At 42.9% G+C, this 27,557-nt stretch overlaps 1 protein-coding gene across 6 annotated transcripts in view; it reads right to left on the bottom strand.

The window, feature by feature from the left end:
* mvb12ba (multivesicular body subunit 12Ba) overlaps positions 1–27,557 on the bottom strand; it is a 97,964-nt gene continuing 70,407 nt past the window's right edge. For 5 of the 6 annotated variants that reach the window (XM_088392570.1, XM_088392569.1, XM_088392568.1 and 2 more), the window contains 5 exons: positions 24,771–24,914; positions 16,453–16,547; positions 5,957–6,009; positions 1,222–1,281; positions 1–316 (listed from right to left, as the gene is read on the bottom strand). In XM_088392570.1, coding sequence (XP_088248696.1) covers positions 230–316; positions 1,222–1,281; positions 5,957–6,009; positions 16,453–16,547; positions 24,771–24,914 — 439 coding nt within the window. In that variant the 3' untranslated portion in view covers positions 1–229. The remainder of the gene's footprint in view (positions 317–1,221; positions 1,282–5,956; positions 6,010–16,452; positions 16,548–24,770; positions 24,915–27,557) is intronic. The other variant, XM_088392572.1, reaches the window with a different exon arrangement.

The following is a 27,557-nucleotide window of genomic DNA, read 5'->3' as shown; positions in this document are numbered from 1 at the left end:
TTTGATTTTTAAGTTGACATTTTATTTCTTTTAAATTGCTTCTCATACCCATTTTGATACAATGAAAAGGATCAAAACAGCTTCTACAAATTCAGTGTTGCCCCATTTATTCCTCTATACAATTGTGGATGAGTGGAGTGTATTGAAGAAAGTCTAGTAGGGTGGCCAACAGTGGACTTGAACAGTTCTGTCCAGTTGGAGAAAGTGGTGAAGGTAGTAGTTTGGTTCATCAGGCCTCAGAGCTCAGGGGTGTTCGACTTGGACTGGGAGGGAGCCGTGCTGCAGCGCTGTGTTCGGTACGAAAGCTGTAATCATACTGAAAGATTTTTTTAATTCCAAGCTTATTCAACAATACCAATAACAATTAAAAAGTCAATTTTCTATAGCCTTGTTAAAAATACTGCATCTTTGAGATGCCATTAGGGCTGAACAATTTCAAGAAAATATTTAATTGTGATTTTCCTGACAGATACAGTGGTACCTCAACTTATGCTTATACTTATGAACTTTTTGAGGTATGAACTGGAGCCTCGCAAATTTATTACATCTACTTAGGAACCATATTTCTACTTCCGAACCCCCCCGTCTCCTTTGCTCAGGCATTCCCTGTTCGTGTTAGCAGTGTAAAGGTTTGTGTGTATTTATTTGTTTCTACATCGATTGATTCCGATGGGAAACATTGTTTCAACTTACAAACTTTTCCACTTACAACCCGATCATGGAACGAATTAAATTTATAAGTAGAGGCACCCACATACATATATATGGAAGGAAGGAAGGAAGGAAGGAAGGAAGGAAGGAAGGAAGGAAGGAAGGAAGGAAGGAAGGAAGTATGGCAACATTTGGCCATCCGTCGGCATAATGTAATATGGACACATTATGGCTGTTGGTCAGGAGGTGAGTGTATATGCCATTACGAGTCAGCCGCTGGGGCTGTTACCATGCGTCACTTGTGTAAGAAGTGAATATGATATTTTACCCCCAAGAGGTGCGAAACTTATAACAGCCCTCTGGAGCGCACAAGAGGAAAAGTGCTCAAATGTAGAATGCATGTACAGGGAACACCCACATTTAAAGGTTCACCCAGCGAGCCAAACTGGTTCAAAGGACCACAAATGACGGAATTAAGTAGAGATGTCGTTTTATCAACTCTCATGCTGCTAATCAAAAGTCTTTTTTTTTTTTAAATTTCAATGAACTCAATGTGCTTTAAATACTCACTTCTTTCTCAATTTCAGCCAATGTTTTGATCGTAATCCCAATGAGATCCATCTGCTGCAACTTAACAGAAAGACAATGTTTTGAGGACAAGTTAAACATGCAGTATTGTGAAACATCTCTACAAATAATATACCATAATTCCGTACTATTAGTCGCAGTTTTTTTCATAATTAGCACCGGGGGTGCGACTTATAAATCAGGCGCGACTTATATGTGAAATTATTATTACATTATTACTTGATCATTAACACATTACTTACATCCTAGTCGTTTATCACTTCGCATGTTATTTCCACTTTAAACTGCATGAGGGTGCTCTAGGCGTGTGGAATTTCAACTGACGATGAGTCTGACATCCACTGACTTCCACAATCCACTGACTTCCGGAGTCAGCGGAGTTGTTTATAAGTGATACAGAGGACGAAGATTTCGATGGATTTAATGATTTGGAGTGACACGGACGGTTGGATAAACTTATTTATGTTATAGTTATTTGATATATATAGTTTACATATAGTTATATAGGCCTGAGGAATAATTGGAACAGCAACTGACGATGAGTCTGACGTCAGCACCGTTCGTACTTCCGGAGTCAGCAGCGGTGTTTTTTAAGTGACACAGAGGATGAAGATTTTGATGGATTTAATGATTTAGAGTGACAGGGGTGGTTCGATACAATTGTTATTTACGTTATAGTTATTTGACACATAGTTTATATATAGTTATATAGGCCTGTGAAATATTTCGAACCGCAACTGACAATGAGTCCGACGTCAGCGCCGCATGTACTTCCGGAGTCAGTGCGGCCTTGTTTATAAGTGACACAAAGGATGAAGATTTCGATGGATTTAATGATTTGAAGTCACATGGATGGTTTGATAAACTTGTTATTTATGTTATAGTTATCTGAATAACTGTTAATATGTTATGTCAGGCACGTTCTCAGTTCCTCGTTTCTGTAACATTAGCATACCGTATCATTTAGCCTGTTGTTGTCTTTTCTTGATGTTGGATTTTGTCAAATAAAGTTCCCCCCAAAATATGACTTGTACTCCGGTGCGACTTATGTTTTTTTCTTCTTTATTATGCATGCCTCTGGACGGCATTACAGAGCGCTGTACGCCAAAACCAGCAGACACAGACAGCTTCCTCCTCCATGCTGTCGCTCTGATGAACTCTCATCACTCATAGAGACTCAAAGTCATCACTGTGCAATAACATCCTGTTCTCGTCACTTAAATGTTATTACCGTATTTGCCGGTGTACAGGTCGACTCGGTGTATAAGTCGACCCCCTAAAATTCGACGGAAATTTACGATTTTATGATATATCCTTTGTATAAGTCGAGCTCAATTGTTGCATTATATTAAACTTCAAAATTCAATATGCGAAATTTATTGACGAAATGTGTTCAAATTCCGGGAGGCCGTGCGCATGCGGCTGTTTATAAGCACCGCGGAGGAGATCGCGGTCGGCGTGCTCGCGCACGCCGCCCGGCACCAACGGGAGGCCGGAAATAGCTCCAAGCCGAGCGGATCAGCACTTTATAAGCACCGCGGAGGAGATCGCGGCGCCTCATTGGACTTCCAGCGGCCGGCGAGCTCGCGCACCCGCCCGGCACATCCGGGAGGCCGTGCGCACGAGCCAAGTGGCCGAAAATAGCCCCCGCCGAGCGGATCGGCTGTTTATAAGCACCGCGGAGGTGGTCGCGGCGCCTCATTCGACTTCCAGCGGCCGGCGAGCTCGCGCACCCGCCCGGCACATCCGGGAGGCCGTGCGCACAAGCCAAGTGGCCGAAAATAGCCCCCGCCGAGCGGATCGGCTGTTTATAAGCACCGCGGAGGTGGTTGCGGCGCCTCATTCGACTTCCAGCGGCCGGCGAGCTCGCGCACCCGCCCGGCACATCCGGGAGGCCGTGCGCACAAGCCAAGTGGCCGAAAATAGCCCCCGCCGAGCGGATCGGCTGTTTATAAGCACCGCGGAGGTGGTCGCGGCGCCTCATTCGACTTCCAGCGGGCAGCGCACTCGCGCACGCCGCCCGGTTCAAATTTTCTAAGTGCAACGCACAATGAGATGCATGAGAAACGGCCTTGGTTACCATCACATTTGAAGCGATGAATACAAAGTTAAATTTTATGACTCGGTGTATAAGTCGAGGTCGATTTTTTTCGGTCGATTTTGGATCGAAAAAGGTCGACCAATACACCGGCAAATACGGTAGTTACCTGAATGTTGTTAGTCATTTAAATGTTGTACAGAGGCTGAGATCAACCGGAGTCAAATTCCCTGTTTGGCATGCACAAACTTGGTCAATCAATTAAAACTGATTTAGATTTTATGGCAAGTGCAATTTGTAATCCGGAGCGATTTATAGTCCGGAAAAAACGGTAATGTTAAGCAGTAACATTTGTACACAAGAATCAGACCAGACTATCATGTGTTTCTTGCTACCATTTAGTAGCTGAACAATTCTATATGACCTAACATGTATAGAAATAAACAAAACAGCAGAAATTACAGCCCACTTTTTAGGACATACAGTAAATATGAATATTTACACTCACATTTAAAACAATAAGTTTTTGTCATCTTAATTAAAAAAAAAGAGACTAAAACCATCTTAAAATAATTCTAAAAATCTGAGAGGAAAAATAAAAATATGAAATATTAATTGTGCACACCTTCCTATACTGTAAGTGAGACGTGGGTGTGTTCAGAAATAACCATGAGACGTGGGTGTGTTCAGAAATAACCAATCACATTTCAATTCATGGTCAGTACACATCTGCCACTTATTTACTTTTACTTTTTTTTTTTAAACTTTTACCTTTTTTTGGGCTCGACTGGGCTGAAGCCCAAGGGCCTTTTTGTCATGAAGCGTGGGATTGAGGACCCAAATGCAGACATTAGTCATTCATTTCTTTTTGAATGCATTTTTATTTCCTGTAATTATTTATCGTTCACCTCACTCATAACCTTACAATATTCTTTCTGAAGGCCTCAGACAATTTTTTTTTCATTGGGTTTGGGTTAGGTTACACTGAAAATAGCTGTCTGGATTCCACATCAACTAATCAGGACGAGGAATCTAAGGCGATCTGCCCCTTCACAGACACTACCATGAGAACTGAAGGAATCTTCCTGCAGCTCTTCATTTTGACTATGGACATCTACTTTTTCTTTGGATTGTTTTATATTGTGTGTTCAATGTTGCCCACTCTGCATCCATTGCAGCCTGGTCATCTTGGAAGGGGAATCCTCCCATTTGTGGTCCCTTCTCAAGGTTTCTCATTTCCCCTAGTTGGAGTTTTGAGGGGTTTTTTTGTTTCTCATTTTTCCCCAGTTAGGGTTTCGTGAGTTTTTCCTTGCCCTCCTGGGAGTTAAGATCAGGGGATGTTGAGAATAATTATCAACATTGGCTATGTGAAGCCTTTGAGACTTGTTTGTGATTATGGGATATAGAAATAAACTTGACTTGACGAAAAAAAAGGTTTATAGAATGTCCTGATTTTTGCATGACTTTATACAAGAATACTACTGTATTTTCCGCACTATTAGGTGCACTTAAAAACTTAAAATTTACTCAAAAAAACACAGTGTGCCTGAAAATGCAGAGCGCCTTATATATGGATCAATTGATTTGAATTTGTTGATCCATACTGGTTGTACACAACGCTCTGCCAAAAGTTTCAGTACGTTTTAGTACGACTAGTAAATTACAAGGTCGCATCGCTTCCCAGCATTACGGCAACCGTGGTCAGGGGGCGAGAATGAATAGCTGTGTTACCTGCGAGGCTATTTCATTTCAAAATAGGTTGTTCCGTTAATGTTTTCGAGTGCGTTTACGGATCAATATCCAACGAAATCATAAATATGCAGCACCAATGTGTTAAATCGGTCTTTAGTCGGTTCCGATCACTTTTATGGGAGAGAGTTTGAGAAACGTGATTGTTTACAGGGGGCTGCCACGACACTTTGCTGAGGCTCATGGGAGTCTGCGAGCTGAGGCTCATGGGAGTTTGCGGGTGGCTAATGCTATAATGATAGCTGCGATACGCACGAGGCTATTTCGTTTCAATATAGGCTGCTCCGTTAATGTTTTGAGTAAATTTACGGATCGATATGGAAGGGAAACATAAGTAAACAGTACCAATGTGTTAAATCGAACTTTAGTCAGTTCCGATCATTTTATAGGAGATAGTTAGAGAAAAGTGATTGTTTACAGGGGGCTGCCACGACACTTTGCTGAGGCTCATGGGAGTCTGCGAGCTGAGGCTCATGGGAGTTTGCGGGTGGTTAATGCTATAATGATAGCTGCTATACGCACGAGGCTATTTCATTTCAAAATAGGCTGCTCCGTTAATGTTTCGAGTAAATTTACGGATTGATATGGAAGGGAAACATAAGCAGTATTAATGTGTTCGATCAAACTTTAGGCAGTTCCGATCATTTTATAGGAGATAGTTTGAGATGCGCGATTGTTTACAGAGGGCTCATTGGTAATTGGCTAGTGGATGCATACCACAACCCTAGTCAACCTCAGTTTGTTGCAGTGTAGCTTCTATTTTATGCGCCTTTTAATCCGGTGCGCCCTATACGTATATGAAATAATTTCTAAAATAAAAAATTCAATGAGGGTGCACCTTCTAGTGCGCCTTATGGTGCAAAAAACACAGTGTTTTTTGCATGTATAAACAATTTATTATTTGCACTGGAAAGGATTCTCAAAACTTACTTCTGAGGCACATGAAAACTTCTCAGAGATGATGAAGGGCACTCCATCCATTGCTAAAAGACACAGAAATTATATTTAGCTTTCTCACTAATACATCATAACTTTGTGCAATGGGGAGTAAAAAGAGTATGGTGCGACTGATTAAATAGTCGTCTGATTACGTTTACGTTTTTCACGCCCATAAGGCGCATTTAAAAGCCTTTAATTTTCTCCAAAAACGAAGGTGCACCTTTTAATAAGGTGCGCCTTTTGTGTGGACCAAATTCGAAAATCAAAAAGTTGTTTTGTGTGGCTTCCGTAATATACGGGCGTAATATGAAGACTCGATGAACCAATCAGAGGACATTGTTTTGAGTACGTATATCGGGACAAAAAAAAAAACAATTAGAGGACTAGACGTAACACGTAGAGGAGTACCTTCGCCGCCATCGTTTGTGCAAATCTGTAAAGTTGTTTTGTGTGGCTTCCACCACAGAGAGACATAATATACAGGCACCCGATGAACCAATCAGAGGACACTTCGTTTTACGTAGTTCGTGGCGGTCGACCAATCAGAGGACTGGGAATACGTACCTCCGCCGCCATTGGTAAATAATACTATTGTCCGCGGAAAGTATGTACCTCTGTCCCCATTGATAGATAAATATTACTGTTTGTGCAAGTCTGTATAGTTGTTTTGTGTGCCTTCCGCCACACAGAGACGTAATAAACAGGCGTAATATGTAGACCCGATGAACCAATCAGAGAAGGCAGACCTGCCTCCACACACAGTTTGGGTTCCGGTACAAGCCCTTTCGAGAGGGGCTGGACTCTCTTCCACTCTGGAGTTGCCCACGGTGAGAGGCGTCGAGCAGGTGTGGGTATACTGATTGCCCCCCAGCTGGGCGCCTGCACATTGGGGTTCACCCCGGTGAACGAGAGGGTAGCCTCCCCCCGCCTTCGGGTGGGGGGACGGGTCCTGACTGTTGTTTGTGTCTATGCACCAAACGGCAGCTCAGAGTACCCATCCTTCTTGGTGTCCCTGGAGGAAGTGCTGGAGAGCGCTCTTTCTGGGGACTCCATCATTGTACTGGGTGACTTCAATGCTCACGTGGGCAATGGCAGTGAGACCTGGAAGGGCGTGATTGGGAGGAACGCCCCCCCCCCCCCCCCCGATCTGAACCCGAGCGGTGTTCTATTATTGGACTTCTGTACTCGACACGGATTTTCTATAATGAACACCATGTTCAAACATAAGGGTGTCCATGTGTTTACTTGGCACCAGGACACACTAGGCCGCAGTTTGATGATCAACTTTGTAGTCGTGTTATCGGATTTGCGGCCGCATAATTTGGACACTCGGGCGAAGAGAGGGGCGGAGCTGTCAACTGATCACCACCTGGTGGTGGGTTGCTCCGATGGTGGGGGAAGATGCTGGTCGGACCTGGCAGACCTAAACGCTTTGTGAGGGTCTGCTGGAAACGTCTGGCAGAATCGCCTGCCAGGAAGAGCTTCAAGTCCCACCTCCGGCAGAGCTTTTCCCATGTCCGGGGGGAGGCAGGGGACATTGAATCCGATTGGACCATGTTCCGCCCCTCCATTGTTGAGGCGGCCGACCGGAGCTGTGGCCGTAGGGTCGTTGATGCTTGTTGTGGCGGCAATCCCCGAACCCGCTGGTGGACACTGGAGGTAAGGTTATGCCGTCAAGCTGAAGAAGGAGTCCTATCGGGCCATTTTGGCCTGTGGGACTCCGGAGGCAGCTGACAGGTATAGGAGGGCCAAGCGGAACACGGCTTCCGCGGTTGCTGAGGCAAAAACCTGGGCGTGGGAGGAGTTTGGCGAGGCCATGGAGAATGAATTCTGGTTAATTTTTATGGAAAGAATTTCTAGGCGCAGCCGAGGCGTTGAGGAGGTCCGGTTTGGCGACCTCAGCATCACGTCTCTGCTTTTTGCAGACGACGTGGTGCTGTTGGCTTCTTCAGGCCGTGATCTCCAGCTCTATAGAGCGGTTCACAGTCGAGTGTGAAGTCGTCGGGATGAGGGTCAGCACCTCCAAATCCGAGTCCATGGCCCTCCGTCGGAAAAGGGTGGAATGCCTTCTCCGGATCGGGGATGAGATCCTGCCCCAAGTGGAAGAGTTCAAGTATCTCGGGGTCTTGTTCACGAGTGAGGGCGAGATCGACAGGCGAATCGGTGCAGCGTCGGCACTAATGCGGACTCTGTACCGGTCCGTCGTGGTGAAGAGAGAGCTGAGCCAAAAGTCAAAGCTCTCAATTTACACTCCTACCCTCACCTATGGTCATGAGCTATGGGTCATGAGCAAAAGAACGAGATCCCGGATACAAGTGGCCGAAATGAGTTTCCTCCGCAGGGTGTCCAGGCTCTCCCTTAGAGATAGGGTGAGAAGCTCGGTCATCCGGTAGAGACTCGGAGTAGAGTCGCTACTCCTCCACATTGAGAGGAGCCAGATGAGGTGGCTCGGGCATCTCATCAGGATGCCTCCTGGACGCCTCCCTGTGGAGGTGTTCCGGGCATGTCCCACCAGTAGGAGACCCCGGGGATGACCCAGGACGCGCTGTCTCTCAGCTGGCCCGGGAACGCCTTGGGATCCCCAGGATGAGCTGGATGAAGTGGCTGGGGAGAGGAAAGTCTGGGAGTCCCTCCTAAAGCTGTTGCCCCCGCGACCCGACCCCGGATAAGCGGAAGAAGATGGATGGATGGATGGATGGATGGATGGATGGATGGATGGATGGATGGATGGATGGATGGATGGATGGATGGATGGATGGATGGATGGATGGATGGATGGATGGACATTGTGTCCTCCGGACTAAAGAGGAAGCGGACCATCCAGACTGTTATCAACGCAATGTTCAAAAGCCAGCATCTATGATGGTATGGGGTTGCATTAGTTCCCATGGCATGGGTGACTTACATTTCTGTGAAGGCAACCTAAATGCTGAAAAGTACATACAGATTTTGGAGCAACATATGCTGTTTATTTCAGCAAGATAATGCCAAGCCACATTCTGCACGTGTTACAACAGTGTGGCTTCGAAGTAAAAGAGTTCAGGCTCTCCCCTGGCCCGCATGCAGTCCAGACCTTTCCCCCGTTGAAAATGTGCGGCGCATTGTGAAGCGTAAATTACGACAGGGAAGACCCCGGACTGTTGAACAACTGAAGCGATTTATCAAGCAAGACTGGGAAAGAATTCCACATGAGAAGGTAAGAGAATTAGTCTCCTCTCTTCCAAAACGTTTATTGAGTGTTATTAAAAGGAAAGTTGATGTAACGAAGTGGTAAACATGCCCTTTCCAAACTTCAACTACATGTGTTGCAGCCATAAAATTCTAAGTTAATTATTATTTGAAAAATTAAATAAAGTTTATGAGTTTGAGCATTAAATATGTTGTCTTTGAAGTATATTCAATTGAATATAAATTGAAAAGGATTTTCAAATCATTGTATTTTGTTTTTATTTGCATTTTACACAATTTCCCAACGTCAACCGAATCCGGTTTGTACAACCGAACTCACTTTATTGCTCCCATGACGTTTTTTTTTGTTTACTGAAAAAGTGTAGGTCATCTTACATTCGGGGTCTAGACATTATACCTATTCACTTGTGCGCAGCGGTAAGTTAAAGGTTGCTGGTATCGACTGAGTATGTTGCTGTGATCGTGTGCGTTGTTAGGGTTTTTCAGATTATCCTTATCGTATGATTATGTTGGAATGCAACCGGTAATAAATAAGATAGCTGTCCCATCCTACACAAGGTCGTAAAACACCCCCTGATATGTTTTGACTAGAGCACAAGGGCTTCCTATTCAGCCTACTCTTCCCCCCACTCTGTTTCTCTTAATAAATATGTCCTTGCAGTTGGGAGAGTTTAGACCTCCATTCGAACATCGCTGCACGCACAGCGACGAATGGACTCTCCACCTGCAGGTGTCTAAAAGGACTAACTTGTCTCCCGTGTGGTTCTTGCAAAATAAGTTGGAGTGAGCGAATCTCTAACATGCGTCTTTGACACAAAGTGAGTATATACATTTCATTGTTACTACTGTCCACTGTTGTGCCGTTTGTCCGATTGCGGTTTGCTTCGTGTGCGCGCCGTTTGATTGTCAGCTCCGGCGCGCTCCTTTAAGTTTGCCTCCCATCATACGAGCAGCGTACACGCATGACTACAGCCGTTACGACTAATGGTTGCCAGCAAATGCATTTTGTTGTCTCGATGACTTATGTTGGGTGTGTTGCCGGGAGTATTTCATTCATGGCTATTCAGTATAGCGGAACCGTTACGCGCAGTTAGTTATGTAATGTGTGCCGTCTGCTAGTGTTGTGTGACGTCAGAAGTTGAGCGTTGACTTGCGTGCTGTATTTCTGTCTATTACAGAACCACACACACATGCATGCACACACACACACACACACACACACACACACACACGCACGCACGCACGCATGCACGCTCACGCACACACATGCATGCACACACACACACACACACACACACACACACACACACGCACGCACGCACGCTCACACGCACACGCACACACACACACCACACACTCCACACACCCTTCACACGCTTCATACAATAATCACACACACAAGAATCACATTCACACACTCAAAGACTCACCAATGTACACTCCAAACACCTGCTCTCACATCCTTCCAACCTACAGGCAAACTTTTGCCAGTTTTCCTGTATGCCCCTACGAGCCACAGTGCCTGTTACTTTTTTGCCAATAATTCAGTAAAGCAATCAAAACTGAACCACGTCTTCCCTCCTGTGTTCTGACCGACACCCGGGGACGAAAAGAGCATAACCATCCGAGCCGACCCCCTATACAGTCCTTAGGCTCCCCAACAATAGCGGTAGCAGTTTGCATTATTTTATTGCAATGTTTTTCCTTATTCTGATTTGTTTCAAGACTACAGTTAGACTTCACTTTGATGGTTAATGCAGTTATTGCAATTTTGTTGTTTATCACAGTAGTTTGTGGTTTATTTACATTTCAAAAACCAGAAGCCATTCATTTACAAATGTGATTGCACTTTAGTTTACATATTTAAATGTTCAGATATTAAAATATGATAGAGTTTTTTCGCATGATTTGAATGAGGCAAAATAATATGCCTTTTCTCTCGAATATATTGTCATAATCTTTGTTTCAGATGTAATCATTTTCTGGTTAAAAATTAAATTTGATGTTCAAAAAGTCTTTTCAAACTTTTCAAACTCTCAAACTTTTTTCAAACTTTAGTCTTGAAAAAGAGGGGGTCGTCTTATAATCAGGGTCGTCTTATATTCGGGCCAATTTTAGGACCGTCCGTCTTAAATGTAATTAATCTGTCTGTTTCCTCTGGCAAGTATGCCAACAGCCTTTAAGACCTCTATTATTAAACCATTACTTAAGCGACCAAACCTTGACCCGGCCCACTTTAGTAATTATAGGCCGGTTTCAAATCTCACGTTCATTGCAAAAATTCTTGAAAAAGTCGTAGCGCAGCAATTTAATGATTACATGATCGCTGATTTGAACCGTTTCAGTCTAGTTTTAGAGCTAACCACTCTACTGAGACAGCTCTTGCTAAAGTGACCAATGATCTCCTCTTAGCCATGGACTCAAACACCTCATCGGTACTATTATGACTCGACCTTAGTGCTGCCTTCCACACTGTCGATCACAACATCTTATTAGAGCGCCTTAAAACCTGCGTTGGTATTTCGGGGTCAGAACTTTGTTGGTTTAGTTCTTATCTCTCCGAGGACCCACCACGTACTATGTCCATGGCAACACAACCTCTGAGCTCATTAATGTTACGTGTGGTGTCCCGCAGGGATCGGTACTCTGACCTTTACTGTTTAGTATGAATATGATTCCGCTTGGGGGACATTGTACGTAAATATAACATTAGCTTTCATTGTTATGTGGATGACTTCCAATTATATTTGACAAATCCGTGGGATTGATGTAATCTTGAGGCGTGTTTTGCTGTGATTAAACAATAGATGTCTCTCAATTTCCTAAATCTTAACCCAGATAAAACCGATGTTGATAATTGGTTCTGCTCGTTATCACCTCCTATTTAAAAAAAACACTGTAAATGCGGATACAAGTGCTATCACCCAAAGTGATACTGTAACCAATCTCATTGTTATATTTGACCAAACACTATCCTTTCAAAAACACATTAAGAACGTAACTAGAACTATTTTTTTTCACCTCCGTAATATTCCTAAGATTTGTCCGATTCTTTCAACTTGTGATGCAGAAATTATTATACATGCGTTTGTTACGTTGCACCTTGATTACTGTAACGTAATGTTCTCTGGTCTTCCAAAGTCTCGTATTAAAAGTTTACAGTTGGTACAAAATGCTGCGGCGAGATTGATCATAAGGACGAGAAAGTTTGATCATTTTACCCCGATATTAGCCAACTTGTATTGGCTCCTGGTCCATTTAAGATGCGACTTAAAGGTTCTCTTACTAACCTATAAAACATTATACGGCTTAGCACCTTCCTATCTTGTCGACCTAGTTGTACCTTACGTTCCATCCCGAAACCTTTGTTTGCGCAACGCTGGTCTTTTAGTGATTCCGAGGGCCAAAAAGAAGTCCGCAGGGTTTAGAGCAGTGGTTCTTAACCTCTGGGTTCGACCGAACCCATGGTGAGTCCGTCTCAGGTATTCAGCAGAGCCTCCACTGCAGAGGTCCAAACACACCTGATGTATCATGTAAATTCGTGATGACTCATATCTGAACTAGTCTCGCAAAGGCAACAGCACAAGTCACACTGATTTGCAGGTATGTAATTTGTTGTGAGTTTATACTGGTGCACAAGATGAGCCGTGCATGATCATTACCTTGTTCAAAGAACAAAACCAAAACAATGCATGAACTCACAACCAATTACATACCGTATTTTCCGGACTATAAGTCGCATTTCATTTCATAGTTTGGCCGGGGGAGCGACTTATATGTATAATCAGGAGCGACTTATATGTGAAATTATTAACACATTATTACTTGACATTATTACCACCACTGACAATGAGTTCCATTTACTGACTTCCGGAGTTAGGAGTTGTTTATAACACAGAGGACAGAGATTGACACTGAGGACAAAGATTTCAATGGAATGATTTAGAGTGACACGGATGGTTCGATAAACTTGTTATTTATGTTATAGTTCAGTGGTTCTTAACCTGGGTTCGATCGAACCCTAGGGGTTCAGTGAGTCGGTCTCAGGGGTTCGGCAGAGCCTCTTCTGCAGAAGTCCGAACACACCTGATTTATCATGTAAATTCGTGATGACACATATTTGAACTGGTCTCGCAAAGGCAACAGCAGACGTCATGCTGATTTGCAGGTGTGTAATTTGTTTTGAGTTCATGCATTGAGTTCATGCATTGTGTTGGTTATGTTCTTTGAACAAGGTGATGTTCATGTACAGCTCATTTTGAGCCCCAGTAAAAACAATGATGTTTTGAATTTGAAATAATTTTATTTTTCACCAAAGAGGGGTTCAATGAATGCGTATATGAAACTGGTGGGGTTTGATACCTCCAACAAGGTTAAGAATCACTGTAGTTATTTGATATATAGTTTATTTAGTGTAGCAACTTGCATATTGTTACAGTTCAGTAGTTTCCGATTGTTTAGGGAGGCCGTGAGAAGGGAGCGGGGGGGAGACGGGAAGAGCGATCCGGGGCGCTTTGTGAGAGCACACATTTGTGTTGGCCCGTATGTTGAGCTCTTGTTTTGTGAAATAAAGAGCCGGTTACCAAACCCGCAACTTGCCTGGTATTTTGGTAACGCTACAATATATCGTATTGGCCCAAATATAAGACAGGTTTTTTTGCATTGAAATAAGACTGAAAAAGTGGGGGTCGTCTTACATTCGGGGTCTAGACATTATACCTATTAATAACGCTAGATGGCGCCAGATATCTTTAAAGCGAATGCTGAACTTAACTCCCCAGGTCAAAGCGAACCCCTGTCTCGGAGAATAAAAATAAAAATAGCGGTAGCACGAAGAAGAAAAATAAAAAATAACGGTAGGAAAGAAAAGAAAAGAAAAGAAAAGAAGAGAAGAGATAACAGAAAATGGAGAAACGTAGCGACAATCTGGAAAAAAGTGTGTGGAAGATCGGCCAGCTGAGGAGAAGTTATGATGCAAACTTCAAGATGATGGTGATAAATAAGGCAGAGTCTTCAAAGAATTGCAAAGCGGCTGTGAAATATGGTGTCACAGAGTGTAATGTACGGAGATGGAGAGCTCAAAAAGATCGCCTAAAAAATGCTCACAATCAGAGAAAAGCTTTCCGTGGTCCCCAGAACGGCCACTTTCAAGAGCTCGACAGGAGGGTGTGTGCATACGAGGACAGTGACACTGAGCACTGGATGTTTGTGAGGAGTAATGTTCTGACATGACAGATCTCAGCTACTCTCAAGTTTAAACCAGTTTGCATTATTTTATTGCAATGTTTTTCCTTATTCAGATTTGTTTCAAGACTACAGTTACAGTTAGACTTTACTTTGATGGTTAATGCAGTTATTGCAATTTTGTTGTTTAATCACAGTAGATTGTTTTATTTACATTTTCAAAACCAGAAGCCAATCATTTACAAATGTGATTGCACTTTAGTTTACATATTTAAATGTTCAGATATTAAGATGTGATAGACAGTTTTTGCATGATTTGAATGAGGCAAAATAACATGCTTTTTCTCTCGAATATATTGTTATAATCATTTGTTTCATATGTGCTATCAGCAGCGTTTTGTTTTTTAAGTGACACAGAGGATGAAGATTTTGATAGATTTAATGATTGGGAGTCATTTGATATATAGTTTATACATAGTTATATGGCCCTGTGGAATAATTTTAACTGCAACTCACGTCAACGGTGCGCCGCACACTGTTCCGGGGTCAGAAGCACCGTGGTTTACACAAAGGACGAAGATTTCAATGGATTTAATGATTTGGAGAGACACAGATGCTTTGAAAAATGTTATTCATGTTATAGTTATTTGAATAACTGTTAATGTCACGTCAGGCACGTTCTCAGCTCCTCGTTTGTGTTTGTGTAACGTTAGCATACTGTATCGTTTAGCCTGTTGCCTATATGTATATGTTTTTTTCTTCTTTATTATGCATTTTATGGCTTGTGCGACTTATAGTCCAAAAAATACGGTACTGAGGCCGACTCACCGAACCCCAAGGGCTCGATCAAACCCAGGTTAAGAACCACTGATCTAACTGGACTCTTCAGTCACCCCCTCCTCTCCCCACACTATTGAGGCCACTTCATCAAAGGACAACACAGATACACCCCCTCCTCAATCCCTGTGCCCTCTGCATCCTGGAACAGGACTTGCCCAGACAGTTCCCAAAGGTGAACTCCTGCAAAGCTGCAAGCCCTGATGACGTTTCTCCTTACACCCCGACACTGCCAGCAAACTGTCTCCTGTCTTTACGGACATTTTTAACACGTCACTGGAGTCAAACAATGTCCATGGCTGTTTCAAAGCCTACACCATTGTTCCTGCTCCCAAGAAACTAAGGATCTAAAGACTAAATGATCACAGGCTTGTGGTGCTGATGTCTGTAGTCATGAAGTCCTTTGAGCGTTTTGTTCTGCACCTCAAGGCCATTACTGCCCTTCTCCTGGACCCGCTGCAGTTTGCCTACAGAGTCAACAAGTCTGTAGATGACACAGTAAACCTGGCCATCCATTTCATCCTACAGCATCTGGACTCCTGAGGAAACTACGCCTGTTTGTGGACTTAAGTTCTGCCTTTAACACCATCCTCCCAGAATTGCTTCCCGATGTACTGGAAACAGCACGTGCGGGTGGGGACAACTGTCATGGACTCTCGGACGATCAGGATCGGATCCAACCAGAGCTGTGTCCTTTCCCTCTGGCTCTCCTTTCTGTACACCAACAGCTGCACCTTCAGCCACCAGTTTGTTAAACTGATCTAATCTCTGACGGTGATGAGTCTGCCTGCAGGAAAGAGGCGCACCAGCTGATGTCCTGGTGCTGAATCAACAACATGGAGTGGGGATGATCGTGGACTTCAGGGAAGTCACAGTCCGACCATCTCCTCTTGCCCTCACAAACTCCCCAATCCTCATTGTGGATTCGTTCCACTTCCTGGGCACCACCATCACCCAGGACCTGAATTGAGAACCGACCATCTGCTCACTCATCAAGAAGGTCCAGCAGAGGAAGTTCTTCCTGCTGCAAGAATTCCTAGTTTGTGAACTCCTTCACTGATGATGGTAATAAATTACTTCTGATTTTGATAGCGCTTATGTGGCAAAGGAGTATATGAAACAAAACTGATGCCTTGCAATGGTCAATCTGCCTACCATGCATGTTTTTATTCATTATTAGTTAATCTGAAAAGTTTGACAAACAATAATAATGGACTCAGTCCAAAAAGACTGGGTTTAATCCAGTTTAAATTTCTGAGAGATGTTGAATATCAAACCAGAGATTGCGTAGAGGTTGGAATTTTGGTGCTCATAATCTGGTCGAGTTGTGTTTTTTCCTCTGAAACTGGCCGGGAGGGTCATGGAAAAATGCCTGTGGGAAGAAAAACAAAACAACAACAAAAAGATTAAAAAACAGCAACAACAACATATAGCCTGTGGTGGCGACCAAAAGTCAATTACCGTGTTTTCTGTACTATAAGGCACACGGGATTATAAGGCTCACCTTCATTAAGTGTTTTTAGAAATATTTTCATATATAGGGCGCACCGGATTAAAAGGCGCATAGAATAGAAGCTACTGCATCAAATTGGGTTTGCGTTATGCATCCATTAGATGGAGCTATGCTAAAGGGAATGTTAAACCAGTGAATGAGGTATTCAGTCAAACTTTATATATGGCAAACTTTATAAACAATTCAACATACAATACAAATATTGCACAATAAAAATGTTGTTCAAACGATAATGTGCATATTTACATGTCCCCGTCCACGAATCCGTCGAATTCTTCTTCTTCCGTGTCCAAATTGAACAGTTGGACGAGTGCAGCATTCATTATGCCCAGCTCCCTCTCGTCATTATCAGTGTCACTGATATTCCCTGGCAGTTCAGATATTATTCCTGCTTTCACGAAAGCTCGGACCACAGTTGAGACTGATACTATATCAGCCCAGGCTTCCACAATCCATTGGCAGATAATGGCATAAGTCGCCCGACGCTGTCTCCCTGTTTTGGTGAATGTGTGTTCGCATTCTGACATCCACTGTTCCCACGCAGCTCAATTCTATCGTTGAATGCCTTGTCGACACCAATATCAGGCGGCTGGAGTTCTTTAGTTAATTCACCCGGAATGACGGCAAGCACCGAATTAGTTTTCTTCACTTGTTTTTTGACACCATCTGTGATATGAATGCATATTGAGTCGTAAATCAATAAGGACGGAGAAGTGTGGAAAAAGCCCCACGGTCTCTTGATCTAAATTTCTCTCAGCCACTCACCCATCTTGTCCTCATCCATCCATCCATTCGAGTTAGCTTTGATGACAACGCCGGTTGGAAAGTCATTTTATGGCAAGGTTTTCCGCTTAAAAATAAACATTGGTGGAAGTTTCTTCCCATTATCCTTGCAGGCGAGACCTACAGTAAATGATGACTTCTCATTCCCTGTGGTGCATATAGACACTGTACTGGTGGCTGTTTTCTCCACAGTGCGGTTCATGACAAGACTGAAGGCGAGTGGAATCTCGTCCTTATTGGTAATGTGCTATTCCAGGGGTCCCCAATCCCCGGTCCGTGGGGGTCACTTGGTACCGGGCCGCCAAGCCGCACAGAAAAAAATATATATATTGTTTTTTATTTACGATCAATTAATTCAGGTCAAGACACTCGTCCCGGTCACATGACATGTTTCCCCAGTCGAGCCCGCAAAGCTAGCAAAAATGAGTAAACATTTATTTTGAAAAATATAAAAAAAATTGGCGATTCTCTCCCAATTACATCCGGAGTTCAGGTCAAGACGCTCGTCTCGGTCACGTGATATGTCCCCTCAGTCGAGCCTGCGAAGCAAGCAAATACGAGCAAGAAACAGAGATGTTTGGAAAGCTTCGGAAAGGGAAAAAAGCCCAATAAGGAGACTGAAGAAGAAGAGGCTACGACTTCTAAGAAAAGGAAAGCTGCTATTAAAAGAACATTTCTGGAGTCCTACTTAAAATATGAATTTATTTTCCCACTCTGCATAATATGCGGCAACAGGCTAGCTAAGGAGTCAATGAAGCCTTCAAAACTGCTTCGGAACATGGAGAACAAGCATCCTGCATTAAAAGACAAACCTTAACCACTGCGGGTGTAATTGTCTCCGTTTACGCCTAGATGGGACCGGCCCGTTTCTGAGAAACAAGCTCAGTGCTCCCACTAATTCAACGTAATGGTGAGTTTTATTTTTATTCAACGCTGCGTGTGCGCCGCGCCGCTGACGTCGGACTAGTCGTCAATTGCAGTTCAAATTACAGTAATCCCTTGCTACATCGCAGGTCATTTATTGCGGTTTCACTACATCACGGATTTTTTTTTTAAATAAAAAAAAAATTCAATTGGAAATAAAACTTTTAAATTGAGGAATTATGGCACGAATGTTGCCCACTTGTCAGCAGAAGGCAGGGAGTGTCCACACAATTGCAGTGCATACACTTGTACCTTTTTAAAAAAAAATGTTATAATAAGAGTTCTAAAAACACTATTAACCCTTTGATGCGCAACATATGCACACCCCCTCTAATGAGCAACAAGGGTAAAAAAAGACCCGCATTCATTTCCAATGGTATTTCATGCTGGCTGAGGTTTTATTTGTTCTATCTTTTATTTTATGATTGAATATTCCAAATGTTCTTTAAATATCTTGTATTTATCACCACTGATCATTATTTCTATTTTTCTTTTCATACTTTATGAACTTTATGAATAGTTTCTATATTATTACATATGCCATATTTTGCAGGCTGTCTTGGCATACATTGCCGGAACTTGCACCTGCCTACCTCGGAAAGGTACAAGCTGCTCATCTATGGTGAAAAAGTCACTGGGGGTGAACCGTTTTCTGTAGTTTGCCAGGAAACAGTCCCACACATATTTAAAGGGTGCCATGTGATTTGTGTCCAGTCGCAGAGCCCTGGTCGTCTTGTCATCAAAGCATATAGGGCAGCGGAAATCTTCATATCTCCTCAGCTCCATGGTGGCTTTGTAAAGTGGATTCTGCAGGGGATCCAGAAACAGCTCCCGTAAAGCCACATCCCAGATCTTCTCCCCCCCTGCAAGGAGGGTCAAATCCAAAAATGCCAAAAATTCATCTTTATCTACGCTTCTCCACTCTTTCTCTCTTGCTGTTGCTGTTTGTTGTCCCTCTAAGTTGGTGCATTTTAGAACCTCCACAATGATGTTGTCACTCATGAATATTTCCCTGGTATCTTTCGGTGAAACAGCTGTTGATCCAGGTGTAGGTCCTGGGCAGCTCCTGAGAATGTTATGGCTTCTGGTTGCTTTTTACTCAGTCTGCCGGACTGGGTCTGAGTTTCCTCTTCAGAAGGCTCCTTTGATAACACAGACCACTCATCTGATGAGTCGTCAGTATTATCAAAGGAGTCTTCTTTGTGAAAAGTACCGTATTTTTCGAACTAAAATTCACTCCGGAATATGCGTCGCATTAGCCATAAAATGCACAATAATGTGAAGAAAAACATATACAAGTCGTTCCGGAGTATAGGTCGCATTTTGAGGGAAATTTATTCAACAAAATCCAATACCAAGAACAGACATGAACGAGCAACAACAGGCTAAACGATAGGTATGCTAACGTGACATAAACACAAACGAAGAGCTGAGAACGGGCCTGACGTAACATTCAGAGTTATTCAAATAACTATTACATACATAACACGTTTATCAACCTATCTGTGTCACTTCAATTCATTAAATCCATCGTCCTTTATGGAAACAACGCCACGTATGCGCCGCGCCGCTGTCGTCTAAATATTCCACAGACCCATATAACGATATGTAAAGTACATATCAAATAACTATCATACAAACAACAATATCAAACCATCTGTGTCACTCGAAATCATTAAATCCATCGATCAAATTCCTCGTCCTTTGTCAACAACGCCGCGCATGCACCGCTGACGTCAGCCTCGTTGTTATTCCACAGATCTAGTATATAACAATATTGTAGCGTTAACAAAGTACAAGGAAAGACGTGGGTTTGGTAAACGGCTCTTTATTAACAAGTTCAACAAGCCAACAACTACTGAACTGTAACGATAAAAACATATACAAGTTGCTACACGAAACAAGCCAACAACTACTGAACTGTAACGATAAAAACATATACAAGTTGCTACACGAAATACATTATAACAAATAGTTCACCGCCACACGGTCCCAAGCACCGGCGTGGACTTCCAGGCGTGTGGCGGCGTGGACTTCCATCCCCGGAGATGGCACTCCCAGCCACGGAAGTGGAAGAGAGCTCCACAGAATAGGATCGGGCGTGCGTAAAAGCCATGTCCGAGCGCCATCCACTGTCCCTGGACAGCCACCCAGCCGAGCGCCGGCTCCCGACTTCCATCCACGGAGGTGAAAGAGAGCTCCGAAGAGTGGGAGCGTGTGTAAAAGCCATAATAGTGTTTTAAACCTTCTGTGTCATTCCAAATCATTAAATCCTTCAAACTCTTCGTCCTCCGTGTCACTTACAAACAAAGCCACTAATGATGCCGGTAGTACGTGGGGCCCTTCGTCATCCCGTGATCGAATCCTTTGTCCTTTATGTAAATAACCGCCGCGCCTCGCACGTCACTTGCAGTTCAAACTACAGTAATCCCTTGCTACATCGGGGTTCTTTTTTTTTTTTTTTTGAATTTTGAAAATTTGTTTAAAAAAATCACATAAATCGCTCCTCACTATAAGTCGCCGCCCCCAACCAAACTATGAAAAAAAACGAGACTTATAGTCCAAAAATACGGTAGATGAATTCCCAGAAACAAATTCACCCTGTTGCAAATATTCTGGGTCATCATAAGAAACCTCACAATCTAAATTTGGAAAAATTGCCTCCTCATCTTCCTCATCTGCTTCTTCCTGCAGCGTTGAAATACTCAGCCATACATGAAATACCATAGAAAATGGATACGGGTCATTTTAGACCCATGTTGCTCATTAGAGGGGTAGTGATACAAAAATGTTATTTGTTCAAAAATGTAAAAATGAAAATAAGGTTGTAGGGTCATCAAAAACTAGTTAATTGAGGAATTCCTTGAATACCAACCGATAGAACTAATTTATTGCAAAGATATATAAAATATAAACTCAGCCGGGTCTTTTTAGACCCATGTTGTGCATCAAAGGGTTAAGAATGTTATACTTTGTTATAGAAAAATCGTTATAATAATAAAACAGTTTTAAAAACATATTTACAGTATGTACACTTGTACCTTGTTATTAAAATTGTTATAATAATAAAAGCTGTTCTAAAAGGATATTTACAGTATGTGTTAAGAATTCTCCATGTCATTTATGTTATTCAGCCGTGCATTGATTTGAGGTAGGGTGCTTTATTTTGAAGGCCGTTTTCAGATGATAACATTTTAAATCATTAAATCTCCTAACCTGGAAGTCAATGAATGGAACTCATTGTCAGTGAGGCTCCAATTATTCCACAGCCATCGTGCGCCATCATGCGGTTTAAAGTGAAAATAACGTGAAGTGATCAACTATACTAGTAAGTAATGTGTTAGTGATGAAGTAAAAACTTGTGAATAATTTCACATACAAGTCGCTCCTGAGTATAAGTCGCCCCCCAACTATGAAAAAAACGCAACTTATATTTTCTGAAAGTGCGTAATCATTACCTAAAAAAAAGTAGGCAGGCGCGTAAATTTGAAACTGAAAAACCCGCGAGCATTCCTCGTGGGGGGCGGGGGAATGCTCGTGAGTCGCCGAGGCTAACGTTGCCTGGCCAGCTGGCCGGCCGCTCCCCCCATGTAAAGTATAATTTTCTCAACGGATTTACACCATCCATCCATCCATCCATCCATCCATCCATCCATCCATCCATCCATCCATCCATCCATCCATCCATCCATCGTCTTCCGCTTATCCGGGGTCGGGTCGCAGGGGCAGCAGCTTTAGGAGGGACTCCCAGACTTCCCTCTCCCCAGCCACTTCATCCAGCTCATCCCGGGGGATCCCAAGGCGTTCCCAGGCCAGCTGAGAGACATAGTCTCTCCAGCGCATCCTGGGTCGTCACCGGAGGCATCCTGACGAGATGCCCGAGACACCTCATCTGGCTCCTCTCAACGTGGAGGAGTAGCGACTCTACTCTGAGTCTCTCCCGGATGACCGAGCTTCTCACCCTATCTCTAAGGGAGAGCCCGGACATCCTGCGGAGGAAACTCATTTCGGCTGCTTGTATCCGGGATCTCGTTCTTTCGGTCACGACCCATAGCTCGTGACCATAGGTCACGGATTTACACAATTCACAAATTCTTTTGATGGAAAAAAACACGGAAATCCGCAGAGCTGCGGAAAATTCTCATCCCTGACAATGGAAAAATGTTTCGTGGTCTGTTGAGTCCACTTTTCAAATTGTTTTTGGAAACACTGGACATCGTGTCCTCCTGACCAAAGAGGAAGTGGACCATCCAGACTGTTATCAACGCAAAGTTCAAAAGCGGGCATCTGTGATGGTATGGGGTGCATTAGTTCCCATGGTGTGACTAGCCATGGGAATTAATGCACCCCCATACCATCACAGATGCTGGCTTTTGAACTTTGCGTTGATAACAGTCCGGATGGCATGGGTGACTGGACTTCAGTGAAGGCAACATAAATGCTGAAAAGTACATACAGATTTTGGAACAACATATGCTGCCATCCAAGCGATGTCTTTTTCATGGACGGTGCTGCTTATTTCAGCAAGATAATGCCAAGCCATATTCTGCACGTGTTACAACAGCGTGGCTTCGAAGCAAAAGAGTCCCCTGGCCCGCTTGGAGTCCAGACTTGTCTCCCATTGAAAATGTGTGGTGCATTATGAAGCGTAAAATACGACAGGGAAGACCCCGGATTGTTGAACAACTGAAGCGGTTCATCAAGCAAGAATGGGAGTCTCCTCTCTTCCAAAATGTTAATTGAGTGTTATTAAAAGGAAAGGTGATGTAACGAAGTGGTAAAGAATGGCCTTTCCCAACTTCTACTGCATGTGTTGCAGCCATGAAATTCTAAGTTAATTATTATTTGAAAAATAAAATAAAGTTTATGAGTTTGAGCATTAAATATGTTGTCTTTGTAGTGTATTCAATTGCCATGGTTACCATGGTTTCTTTTCGCGTCGCCCCTCCCCTCCTGTGTTCAATCAATGTAATCACAGTCACCTGCCTCTTGTTACCTGTCTTGTATTTAAGTCCTGTCTGCCCCTCACTTCCGTCGGATCGTTGATGTCTTGTTTCTTGGTTCCTGTCTTTGTCAGTTCTGTTTCAGTTGGCCAGTCTTTCGGTCGGTCTGTTAAGTTATGTTAGTTTGCTGGTTCTGTTGGTCTTGTTCCCCTCATCCTCCCTTCCAACTACCTTTTCCCTCAATAAACCCTGGTCCAAGCTTCATTTGGTCGCCCTGCTCCATTCCGATCCGTGACAGAATATAGGTTGAAAATGATTTTCAAATCATTGTACAGTGTAGCCTCGGTTTTCGACCACAATCTGTTCCAGAAGGCTGTTCGAGAAGGGAATCGTTCGAATTCCGAATCATGTTTTCCCATTACAAATAAAGGAATACAAATTAATCCGTTCCAAGCAACAACAAAAAAAACACCTTTTTAAGCATTTTTTCATTTGCGCATTTTATCCGATCGCGCAACTGCAGCGCACCGCCGAACGTGTAACCGTAGCGCGTCGCCGACCGCGCAACTGCACCGCGGTGGTCGCATTATTGTGACAGAGCCGTCGCTGAAATTTTGAAAATATTTTAAAACTCCTGATGTACTTTCCAAAATTTAAGTGGACCTCAGTGCGCAGGGAGCTTAATTTTGTCATATCGCGCAACTGCAGCGCACCGCCGAATGCGCAACCGTAGCGCGCTGCCAACCGCGCAACCGTACCGCGCTGGTTGCCTTATTGTGAGAGCGGTCGCTAAAATTTAGAAAATATTTTTAAAGTCCTAATGGATTTTCCATAATTTAAGTGGACCTCAGTGCGCAGGGAGCTTAACTTGGTCCGATCGCGCAACAGCAGCGCGCCTTTGCTCACTGTCGCATTGCTTTAGAAGCATCTTCGTATTTTAGGATGGCTTTATTGCTCCCGCTTGCTTCCTTTGGAGGCATGATTAGAGTTGATGCTATCCTCAGAGTAACGAGAATGTAATAACGTATGCAGTCAGTTGGCATGCAGGTTCTCTCGGCTCATCTCCCGAGGTTCGACAACCAAATTTCGACCGACTTCCAAAGCAAAAAAATTTTTTGTTCGAATACCGATTTGTTCGAGAACCGGGGCATTCGAAAACCGAGACCCCACTGTATTTTGTTTTTATTTACATTTTACACAATTTCCCAACTTCAACCGAATCCGGTTTGTATTTTTATAAACTTAGACAAAGATTAACCCTAACCATAACCTTTGGGCTCCTGGAAAATGAAACGAGCCATTTAGTCTGAAAATAGCTGGCTAAAAATATGTAGACTGTTTTCACAGTACATGTAGTAGATCATAACCTAAAATGATTATAACAATAAGTACAAATCAACATTAAGTAGCAAATAGATATGAGTGGGCATACTTAGTCACGGATGCTGGTGGGACAGAGGCTGAAGTGGAGATAGAATTCACATTCTGGATGTCAGTCACACCTGATGTGTGAGAGGACTCCTGAGTTCGTGGCACAGTTCCCATACGATACCAGATACCCATGTTGTTTAGCTCTCTGTAAAATAAAAAAGTAATGGTTACGCATTGATGAACAAAGAAAAATTAAACCAAAAGCATGGACCGTTAGGATTTATTTTTTCACAACAGCTTTTCAAGAAAGTTTTGTGTGAAAATATGATACTTCACACCTTTGCAAAACCAGAGAGCCTGCTCGCCTGACCAGTTTGTCCAGTCTGGAAGCATCCTTCTTGGATATGTTAGAAGAGGACACTAGTAACTGCAGACTGGTAGAATACCTTCAACAGCTTCAACAACCGGAGCCTCCTCAGGAAGTACATCATGCTCTGAATCTTCCTGTGCAGGTGGGGTGTGCTGACCAGTCTAATTTACCATCCAGCCACACTACAAGATACGAATCCAGCGCCTTGGCACCCTCTAGTAGTACTGGCCTAGGCTATGTTCTGGACTTTTCAAAGTTGTCATGTAACATGGGGGGAAAAGATGGTGCAAATGGTAAAATATGGACTGTTCACAGGAATAAATAGGCAGAGCTGAAATTCCAAATTTGTCCAAAAGATAGCGCCAGACCAAAACATGAGACCAAAAAGGGGCCACAATAAGCTAAACTAGTTAAAATAGAAATAAAACAGGAACACGGTGTCGGATTGTGAGTCACGCATAGAAGCACAAATGTGATTTTTACTTTTCGATTTCTTGGCTTGGCTAAAAATTTATTCTGTAACAGCTTAAAGCAATATTGTTAGTCAATTTGATCAAGAGGCCCGACACTATGAGAATAGTGGTGTGACATAAATTGTTTGGAGAAGCACAAATGTGATTTTTACTTTTTGATTTCTTTGCTTGGCTAAAAATGTATTCTGTAACAGCTTAAAGCAATATTGTTAGTCAATTTGATCAAGAGGCCCGCCACTATGAGAATAGTGGCGTGACATAAATTGTTTGGAGAAGCACAAATGTGATTTTTACTTTTTGATTTCTTTGCTTGGCTAAAAATGTATTCCGTAACAGCTTAAAGCAATATTGTTAGTCAATTTGATCAAGAGGCCCGCCACTATGAGAATAGTGGCGTGACATAAATTGTTTGGAGGAGCACAAATGTGATTTTTACTTTTTGATTTCTTTGCTTGGCTAAAATTGTATTCTGTAACAGCTTAAAGCAATATTGTTAGTCAATTTGATCAAGAGGCCCGCCACTATGAGAATAGTGGCGTTACATAAATTGTTTATTATAATTTTTATTTCAGAGTTAATTGAAGCATAACTTTAAAAAGTTATTCTCATGAAACAGGAAGTGAAGAAAAGGGGAAGTGAAAGGCTTTACCAGGGGCTAGCTGTACATTGGTGGAAAGTAATGCGTGGTCAAGGCGGAAACATCTGCTGAAGGACAGCAGGTGTACGAGCGGGGGAAAATTGTCCAAACCCTATACAGCGTGGGAAAATTGTCCAAACCCTATATAGCGTGGGAAAACTGACCAAATTCTATAAGGCGTGGGAAACTAGGCGGTCTTACCCTATAGAGAGGATATAGGTACCAAACAAGTCTATAAAAAGTCCTGCAGGAGCAGCTACGAGGCTTTTTCCCCCAAAGAGCGCTCATACGTGAAGAAGCCCGAGGGAGTTTCAAGATTTTTTCCAGAGTCCCGGGATCTTTGTGCGAGACGCAGGATCGCTGGTCTGAAATCAACTTGGATTTACTCCAAAAAATTGGACTGGACAACTTTGCAGACGAAACTAGGTGAGGGGAACGGCTTTTCTGTATTTTAGCGAAGGAAGGGAATAGCCATCGGGTCGTCGGTCCCCTCGAGGCCAGCCTGTTTCTCTAATTTGGATTTTAGAAGTAAGATCAAATTGATCACTCGACGTTGCTTCCACCAAAAATAGCACGCAGCTGGTATCTACTTTTTCCCTCTTTCATGAACTGTGTTTTGCAATCGAATTGTTCTGGGATTGAATGATTTTATTAACACGGGTATCAGTGAGTGAAATTGTTCGGTTTCTGGAGTAATTGAGATTTGTAATTCTATTTCATGTTTCTTCAATAAATGTGTTTTGTATATTATCTACTTCGTTGTGCGCTGATTGGTACTGAATGTGCAATCGATGGTTCGGGGTTGAGTTGACAATTTGATTAATGTGCGGGGGATTATTATGGTATAACATAGGACCGTAATAAATAAAAGTAACATCAGACAATTTTTAGAGAATTAAATAACTTTCGTAGTTATTTGAGACACGAGTGAATTTCGATCCGTTTGAAAGTTTGCTTCGTCTGGATAAATTAGCGGAAGTGTTTAAATTGGATTATTGGTTGGGTGTAGAACTGAAAGTAATTTAATTATTTGAAGGGCGCAGGCCCGTTTTCCCTTTTTTGACGGGCCGTGTGATACGCAACTCCGAACATGTTAGAGCAGGGGTGTCAAAGTCAAATGGACGGAGGGCCCAATAAAAAATTTAGCTACAAGCCGAGGGCCGGACTGATCGAATGTTCATTGAATTTTTTTTTTAAATGACGCATGTAGTCTAGTGAACCTAATTGAACCTACTGAAAACCTAACAAATATCTTCCAATATGATCAGATAAATAAAGCAATATTTTCTTATGGCTTTGTCAATAATCTTTAATTTTCAACAGACAGAAAAGACAAATTTCCTTTATATAAAAATCCCCATAACATGA

Source organism: Syngnathus floridae, chromosome 12, assembly GCF_059516105.1.
Source record: "Syngnathus floridae isolate MCC-2025c chromosome 12, RoL_Sflo_1.0, whole genome shotgun sequence".
NCBI lineage: Eukaryota > Metazoa > Chordata > Actinopteri > Syngnathiformes > Syngnathidae > Syngnathus > Syngnathus floridae.
This window is presented reverse-complemented; position numbering and strand designations above follow the sequence as displayed.